The sequence below is a fragment of the Mus pahari genome, chromosome 1 (assembly GCF_900095145.1).
Source record: "Mus pahari chromosome 1, PAHARI_EIJ_v1.1, whole genome shotgun sequence".
NCBI lineage: Eukaryota > Metazoa > Chordata > Mammalia > Rodentia > Muridae > Mus > Mus pahari.
Window position 1 is genome coordinate 74483490 of NC_034590.1, and position 9657 is coordinate 74493146.

At 37.0% G+C, this 9657-nt stretch overlaps 1 protein-coding gene across 1 annotated transcript; it reads right to left on the reverse strand.

The window, feature by feature from the left end:
* Window positions 1-5205: 5205 nt before the first annotated feature.
* LOC110333974 (olfactory receptor 51B2-like) lies at window positions 5206-6847 on the reverse strand. Its single transcript, XM_021215790.1, has one exon. The coding sequence runs from the start codon at window positions 6127-6129 to the stop codon at window positions 5206-5208; it is 924 nt and encodes a 307-aa protein (XP_021071449.1). The 5' UTR covers window positions 6130-6847.
* Window positions 6848-9657: the final 2810 nt, after the last annotated feature.

The following is a 9657-nucleotide window of genomic DNA, read 5'->3' on the forward strand; positions in this document are numbered from 1 at the left end:
TCTCTCTCTCAATTTGTGCTGTCCCTATATGCATGGGTGTGCTGTTTTTACAGATGTTCTTCCAGCAGCTACAAAGTGCCAGTATCTCCTTGGCTTCAGTTGGGACTTTATGTCAGTTTCCCCTCTCCATGGTGAGACATGTCAGGCAGGCTTAATCCTTTGTTAAAAGCTGTCATGCCAATCAGAGTCCAAGGAACCTCCAGACTTAGACTAGGGAAGAATTTAAACAAACATATGCATGGGTTGGTTTTAAAATAATTCAGTGCAGGTTTATTCAAAGAACATACACAAATGACCAATAATCACATGAAAAGATTTTCATCATCATTATTCATTAGGGAACAGAAAGTCTAAACCACAGTGAGAATTCATAGTATGTCACCTAAACTGGCTATTAACAAAATAACAAGCGTTGATGGGCATATGGTTACAGTAAAACTGTAAAGTGGTGCAATAGTTAGGGAAATGATTTAGAGCCTTCTCAAAGAGTTAAACATAAAATTACCATATTATGAGAAATTGCATTCATACGCACAAATACATATACAAACATGTATGTATACTTTATTACATTATTTAATTGTGGGTGTTGTACACATGACATGGTGAATTGTGAAACTCCAAAGACAGCTTGTAGTAGTTGTTTCTATCCCCCTACATGGGTCATAAGGATCAGGCTTGGCAGCAGCAAGCACCTTTATCCACTGAAACATCTTAGCAGCCCATGTAATATATCTTAATGATTAAATATTGTTTAGTCAACCAAACAGTGAATGTCTGACATGTGCTACAATGTAGATGAACATTTAAAGCTTTCCTGAGTGAGCCATATGCATAGAAAAATTATATGAATCCACTTACGTAGAGCCTAATAATATTCCCAAGGCATACCTATCCTCAAATATGAACTATGCTCTGTTGAGCTACTGTGTGTAAAATAGACTAAACTCCCTTGGCATTGTCTTATAAACTGTGTTACTGATAACTTAAAACTGGGTTGTTACAAATAGAGCCAGATGGAGAGAGAGAGAAAAAGAGAGACGGGGGCAAGGGAAGGAGAGAGAGAGAGAGAGAGAGAGAGAGAGAGAGAGAGAGAGAGAGAGAGAGAGAGAGTAAAAACAAATTAGAAAGTCTTGGAGGGAAGGTGGACTAAAGAAATACCACTGAAAGAACATGAAGTTTTTTTTAGTACAGTAAAATGCATAAGTGTTTAAAATAGCAGTGTTTATTATACAAAATTGATCTGAATTATATACTTACAGAAAAATCAGATGGCAAACCTTATCTTATACAGACATATAATGTGATTTTAAGCAACAGCTCACACTTGTGTGGAACCCAGTTAAGTTCATCACTAATCATTTATCAGAGAAGCTTAGTTCTGAAGTAGATGGTAACTAATACAGAGAACAAAATTGTACAATGTTCAGAGAGTGAGAAAGTTTGGAACATGCAGTTCTTGATGCCCTTACCAAACACCTCCCTTCAGAGCTAAGAAATCTATGCTGCAGAAGAGGCAGAAAGATTGTGAGAACTAGAGGTGGTGGATGGCTCCAGGAGACAGCATCTTGCAAGCAGCAGAACTGATGCACATGTGATCTCAGAGACTGTGGCAGCATGCTCAGACCCTGCACAAATCCAAGCCAGACAACATCTAAGCGTGAAGAAAAGCAGCAACACAAATTCACACCCCAACCCAGAAGTCATCTGCAATTGACACCTGCTGGGAAAGAGAAAAATCAGTGTTCTCTAAGTCCTGTGGGGTGTACTCACCACACCCCAGAACGGGCTCCATGCCCGTGAGTAGCTGGATAACACAAAATGGACTCCCTGGGTTTTGTGACACTTTTGAATGGTTTGGGGTTTTTTTGTTGTTGTTGTTGTTTTGTTTGTTTNTTTNGTTTGTTTTTGTTTTTTTTGTCTTCTTGTTTTTGTTTGGTTGGTTGGTTTTTGTTGTTAGTTTTGTTTGAGGAAACAGAGAGAACATTAAGTTGGGTGGAGATGAGAGGATCTGGGAGGAGTTGAGGGGGAAAATAGGGGTCAAAATGCATAAAAGAATTTTAATAAAATTCACACAAAATTGCACAGACTAAATCCATTCATTAAATTTATTGTGAAAACTAATGGAAGGATCTATACAAGATTAATCCAGTCAAAACCGCATATGAATAGAGTCTCACGAAGCTTCACCTTGAATTATCAACAGTCTGTGATGTCTGGAGAAAGAAGAATCAGTTTTCTGTGGTATTTTGGCCACGTGTAGTTGTCTATGCTCTGGTGTGGCCCCACATGCCATGTTCACACAGGTAGAACTAATTGGCATTAAGATACAGTTTTTAAGAGAAGGCAATGGGAAGCTGCAAGAGGAACATTTTGAAGAAAGGTCTAGAGGGAGTTAGATATAATCATAACACACCCTATAAATGTATACAATTTCTTTAAAAGAAATAAAAATATCTTTTTTAAAGAAGAAGAAGAAAGTATGAAGTCAGAAAGCACAGGATTAAGGACTGCATAATTTCCCCCATACAATCATTATACATTCATAAACAAAAATACAATTACAGGTTTACCTTTGTATACAAACTAGTATCAAGTCTCTTAGATCTTAAATATAAGTTGGTTATTTGTGTTTTACAATGTGACTCAGTTATTCTTTCCATATACTGAAGAAAATAATCAAGAATAGAATTTTTTAGTTCCCTAGCTCTTATGAATTCAGATCCTAATATATCTACACATTAACGTCACACTCCACTTTTGTAATCTAAGTTACTGTTAACTTTAGCTCAATCTTCTCTGACCTCTCTTGTGCCTACTCTCCTCTTACCTGCCTTAAATCCATTATTGTCAGCACTCGTATGATTTGAAAAACACAAGTGAATCTCTGTTCCTTCTTTCTACAGCTTACGACAACCCAACCAACCTGAAGCTTTTACATGCAATGCTTTGCTCTTAGAACACTCTTGGTCTCATTAACACCAGTTGGCTCTTGATGCAATTTCTTATCTCTGCTGAAAGAACACACCCTTAGTAAATTTTACTTTTCCCTCAAACCAGCATGTGCCCACTTTTGAAACTCACAATCTCTTTTTTAATTAATTGTGAATGTCAGTGAAAATTCCATGAAAATAAGCATATGAAGGCTGACTCAAATTATTTATACTTCTCCAAATACAAGCAGTTTTGCATAAGATGTATAAAACAAGTTTGAAAAAGAATAAAAAAGGTTTAAAATGAACCAAGGCTCAGTAAAGACCCTTAATGTAAGGCTCCAATATCTATCTCAATAAAGTAAATACTAACACACACACATACACACACACACACACACACACACACACACACACACACATGCACACGCGCGCGTGCGCGTGCGTGCGTGTATACATGATTTTATGTAATGCATTTGTAAACAGCAATCAAAATTTGATGAGATATTTATGATATAGCTAAAGTTTGATAGACAATAAATAATGAGCTCATACAAATCGGGTATAAAAGGGGAAAAAGAATATGAATTGTGATCAGCAAAATGTTTAAAATAGGATTTACTTATGGTAAAAATAAACAATTTTGAAGTGTAAAGAAGAGAAGAGAGAAATATGTGGTAAGGGGGCAAAAATGACAAGAGAAATACATTCTAAAGTCCTATACCACATACAATACAATGATAATAAACAGTTATTATGTGTTATCAAGTAATTAGGAAAAGTACTTTGAATGGTCACAGGACAAGACAATTACCAACATGAGTATGATAATTACTCTGACTTAATTGAAGCATTTGACATGTAGATCAAAATACCACACAGTATGCCATAAATCTGTACAATTATCATATACATGTTATGAATGAATAAAAATCAAATCGACTACACAAAACTACAATATCAGTTACATTTCATTTTTCAGATATACCAAAATATTTTTGTTTAAGCATTTAGAAAGGAACTGGATATAAAATAGTAAAAGGGAGGAAAAATAGTTTGAAAAAGTAAATTGGCATAAATTTTATTTTGTTAATATTCTAAAAGACACTTGTGTAAAGCAGAAGTAGTAAGATGGTTTTTTTGGGGGGGGGTATAACCTCTATAAAGATAAGGTATGTTGGCAATATATCAAAGGTGGGAAGAAAGAATGAGAAACATTTCACTGTAAAGTTTGCCTTTATGTAATAAAATAGTATTACTTGTAAGACAAACTAATTGATTCGAGGGCAGAAATAAAAACATATTAGAAAAAGAAGTACAAGTTGGAAGTCACTGAAAGAATTAAAATAGAAAAATGAAAAAAGTTAAACATCATGGAGATGGAAAATTCATGGTACTTTGTAAGATGTCTGGTAGAGGGTGAGTCTGTAAGGCCACGGTGATGAGTATAGAGCTCTGAGAAAAAAGAGTGCCTCAGAGGGGCGTCACTGTGGAGAATGTCACAGACTGTATGAGAGAATTTGTGTTCTGATTCATTATTGGCACTTAAAACTAATATACAGAATAATATATTTCATGAATGTATAGTCACAGGATATAGTATAAAACAAAGCAAATGTAATATCAATGAACAAGTTTCATGGGGAAACAGGATAAAGCTTTAAAAATGGCTATTGAATCATTTCAAAAGAAAAGCATGTAGTGAGATAGAGCAGTTTGAGACAGGGGAGAATCCACTGGGTTTCAATTCTCATAGTTGAACTGATATTTATATCACCATCAAATGAATTCAGAACTGCCCCCTTTTTTCTGTCACTCACCCAGACTAGACACTTAACTTCTTCAGAAACTTCTTCTCTTATAGATACATGGCCTTAATGATCCCATAGTTTATGTTCATAGAGAATTTAGTGGTCTTAATAGCCAAATAATGATGTTTTAATTCCTTACTCTTTTTCCAACCTTCTCCCAAGATAGACAGATGGACAGATGATAGAGGGATAGATATATGATAGATAAATAGATAGATAGATAGATAGATAGATAGATAGATAGATAGATAGATAGATAGATAGATTGATTGATTGATTTTTGGTGTCTATACAATATGCAAATGCTAATTGGATAGCCAGATGTATTCATTATTTAGATTAATTTATAATTTATAGTTTTATATAATAATTTACATCGTAATGCTATGAAAAAGTAAATAGGTATAAAATCAAGGAGGCTGAATATCTCCCTGAATTATGATGTAATGATTCATATCATCTTATACAGATAGGAGACGGAGAACACTCCTCTGAATTTGCTTGGTCTTGATGCTGTAAATGATGGGGTTCATAAATGGAGGAAAGAGAAAGTAGACATAGCTCATGGTAATGTGCACCACATGGGGGGCATTCTTTCCAAACCTGTGAATGAAGGTCAGGCCAATCACAGTGATGTAAAAGACCAAGACACAGCTAATGTGGGACACACAGGTGTTGAGAGCCTTTGCTCTCTCCTCTCCAGAGGCGATGCCCATAACTGTCTTCAGAATGAGGACATAGGAAAACACAATGATGAGCGCATCAAGGAAGAAAGTCAGGGCAACCAAAACAACTGGGTATATGCGGTTAAAGGTAATGTCAGCACATGCCAGTTTCATGACATCTTGGTGGAGGCAGAAGGCATGAGAAAGAACATGGGAACGGCAATATGAGAACCAAAAGAGAGGCAGGATTGGGGGCACAAGAGACAAAAAGCCCCTCAGTACCACCCCAAGTCCTATTGCTATAACTCTGGAATTGGTAAGGACAGAGTTGTAATGCAGAGGTGTGCAGATGGCGACAAATCGGTCATAAGACATGGCAAGCAAGACCCCTGATTCCACAATGGAAAGGGAGTGAATGATGTAGGCCTGTAAGAAGCAGGCTCCGTGTCTTATCTCTCTGTGATTCACCCATAAAACCGCCATTACAGTGGGCATTGTAGTCAGTGTAACTGTGAGGTCTGTGCCCGCCAGCATGGCAAGGAAATAGTACATGGGTTCATGGAGGCTGTGGTCACCCTTGATGAGGTAGAGAAGTGTGCCATTGCCCAGAAGCACAGAGATATAGATGGCAAAGAAGGGGATAGAGATCCAGTGATGAGCTGCTTCCAGTCCTGGGAAGCCAGTCAGCAGAAAGGGGTCAGCACTGATATTGGACCACATAGTTTACACACTGTGTCACTCAAAGCACTGGTTCTTTATTGTAGTCACTGTCTCCCCTTCCCTCTGCATGCAAGTGTTCCCTGGCTGCCTTGATCACAGTATTCATGCTCAGCAATAAATATTTCCCATGTGCATTAAGAACACATCATTTTTACAGCATTGTGTACCTCTGTTGCATGTATGCAAAATGTTTCAATGGTTATAAAACATTTATGATAAATATATCCACAAGGATAAGAATATTTCTTAGCTAGATTGATGTTTGTTCTGTTTGCAAAGCTTCTGCTATATTTAAATTTGAATTTTGTTTTATATTTTTCTATCATAAAAGAGAGTTATGTTAGAAAACTTTTCTTACTTGGGTTTTGCAATTAAATTACACTTTATTGAATTCTCCCCAAAGCCATTAGCTCTTCATGAAAATACAGGGACATGGCCAGATGATGCAGCAAGTATTCTAAAGGCATTCAATATTTTTCTCTATTCCACTCATGGAACCCTCACACAAAATTCCACATCTGCCTTGATAATGCTTGCAGAAATAAAGTCTGGCACCCTAAGTGTGCTGTGTCTTTCTATAAAGGGAAGTTTGTCTTTATTCTCCTGACCACATCTCACAGATGTAAGGGAGGAGTGTTCCCTTATTTCTATCCCTGGCACTCACCAACCCCATAGTCTTGTTGCTGTGTCCTTCACCAGTCCAGATAGGTTCTTCTAAGAGACTGTTGCAGAATCAAGCTGGGAATATACCTATCATGAGTTCTCCCAGAGTATCTCCTTTGCAGACGCTCAGGAGACCTCAGGATCTCCCTCCCACTTCTCTGGGTCTCTTACTTAGTTAATGCCCTTAGGCATTTTAAACATATCCACTGGGGTATATGAAGAAAACCAAAGACTCAGAAACCTACTAACATAGACGGGGTCCCCAAGGGCCTCATAAATACAAGCCCATCCTTCTTATCCCTTTTCTCAATGACCAAAATGATACTAGTTGCTCTTAGGGTCCCATTTCCCTATTGATGCTGGAGCTTATGGTTCCCATTACAGTTTGCCTTTCCTGCTTCCTTTGGGAAAGCCAGTTCTGGTCCACAAGAACCTCACTGGATGTACCAACTACCACATGAACTATAAACTTTGGATGTCTAATCTTTTTCTTAAGATCAATTTGTTGTTTTTATTCACATAATTGTCCATTTTGTGTCAGGTTCGGTTTATTAACAGAACTTATACATTCAGCATGATATAGAAAAAAATATTTACCATTATTTTACATGGAAATGCCATTACTGCATATATGTAGTATGTTGAAAGAAACATATGGAATGTGGCTCTGGAACTGGGAAACATATCAAGGGCAAAAAAGGATAATCAGAATGAGAAGAAATTAGTAATATGAAATTACTAGCTCAATGTAGAAATATTCACACTGATGTGGGAACAAGTAAAATTTGATGAATTCAAACAAATAAATCCAAACTGACTACACTAAGGAATTGTGCTATTTGGATGAAAAAAAATGAGATAAAGCACAATCTAACCATGCATTAGCTTAAAAATTATGCAGGGAATTTTGAAATTACAGTGAATGTGAAATAAGGGTTAGCATGGACACGGACATGCAGATAATAGTTATTTAAAGTCATTTTGAATGTCGTAAAGGAGGAGTGGATAAGAATATCAAGATATATTAAAACATGTAATAAATAATGTTAGTTGGATTGAAGGCAAGAGTAAGAGTAGGTAAGCATGAATTCCATGACATAAAAGCATAGAAGTGGACGATGGAAGATGATAGATTAACAGAAGACCACAGTGGACAGGACACTGCACATGCTGTAACTGGGTACTTGGATGAATTTTGGGGGGCTGAACTCATCTGTGACTAGCACCCTCATTCTAAAGTGGAACCTGACAAAACCTCTCTGCCACGTTCTGGGCCTCTGCTCACCAGTATCAAACTCAGAACAAGTATCCACAGGGAAGAAAATTGAATGAATTTTGCCTGTATTTCTGATGAGCATCAGGGGAATAACACATTTGTTAGTTTTAGTCTTCATCTCATTGTTCAATATGGTGGGTGTTTTTAACTGATGCTTCAGTACAGATTATGGCATTTCTAGTGAAGAGTGTCCTGGATACCTCAAAGCATCATCTGATGTTCTTTTAGTAGGTATTTGAGTGGATTATGATTTGGGGGTCATTGCTGATATGCTGGCGTAAGCATTCACTGTATCCTTTTGATGAAAACACAGAGTGATATTCTTTTTTGCTAAAGAGGGCTGCACATACTGCTAAGCTGCTTTCTACTGGGTGCTACTTTAATCCTTCAGTGGTGAGAGGAGTGCAGGCTTACCATCCCCACAGGCACTTTCCCTCATCGCTCTGATCACACCTCACCCACCACTGATGCGTTCTCACACTGCATTGTGAGTTTCAATTTATACTCTCTGGATCATAAGTGAAAACTGAGTAGCTTTTCATAAATATACTCACCATTTGGAAATGTTTTATGTGAAAAGGTATCTTTCCTGGACTTTGCTTCACTGTATAATAGGATCATTGGTCTTTCTTAAATGCATTTCAAGATGTTCTTTACATATCCTATAGATAAGTCCATTGGGAGAGTATAATAATGACATGCAATTCAGACAATCTTCTTCACTAGCTAGTGATATTTTTCCAAATCAGTTTAATATTCTTATTTTTATGTAGACCCTACATAAGCTGTGTTGTGTTTTTACATGTTATATAATTTTGATTGCATTTAAAACCAAATTGAGAGAGAGAGCACTGTTAAAAGCCTGTGTGTATAGTATGGTATTTACTCAATTAGCTAGTGTCGTATTTTCTTTCTTATTTTAAAACATGTTTCTTTATGCTTCAGACTCATGTTACAAGACCAGAGGTGCTTGGGTTTTTTGTTTGTTTGGTTGGTTGGTTGGTTTTTTTGTTTTTTTGTTTTTTGGCTTGGTGATTGCATTCCATTTGTAAATATGTCAGCTATTATGTTTATTATCAAGCAGTAGGTGTTCAGGTCATGAGGCATGTCTTAGCTGGTCTTCAGTATATGCCAGAATCCTGAAAAAATAGACTCTAATACCAATAAGGAAATGGATTCATCAGCCAGAAAGAGAAGGAATAAACAGGAAAAGAGAACAAGTTTTCTTCTTCCATGTCACACCAGGAGAAGGTGTGACCCAGAATAAAGGTAGATCTTCACATCTCAGAAGAGTGAGTGTTCCTCTCCTCCATTGCTGGTGGGATTGCAAGCTTGTACAACCACTCTGGAAATCAGTCTGGCAGTTCCTCAGAACATAGTACTACTGGAAGATCCAGCAATACCTGTCCTGGGCATATACCCAGAAGATGTTCCAACTGGTAATAAGAACTCATGCTCCACTATGCTCATAGCAGCCTTATTTATAATAGCTAGAAGCTGGAAAGAACCCAGATGTCCCTCAATAGAGGAATGGATACAGAAAATGTGGTACATTTACACAATGGAGTACTACTCAGCTATTAAAAACA

What these genes read in the sequence shown, in the direction of transcription:
- LOC110333974 (XM_021215790.1), bottom strand. Translation starts at nt 6,129, where the DNA reads ATGTGGTCCAATATCAGTGCTGACCCCTTTCTGCTGACTGGCTTCCCA.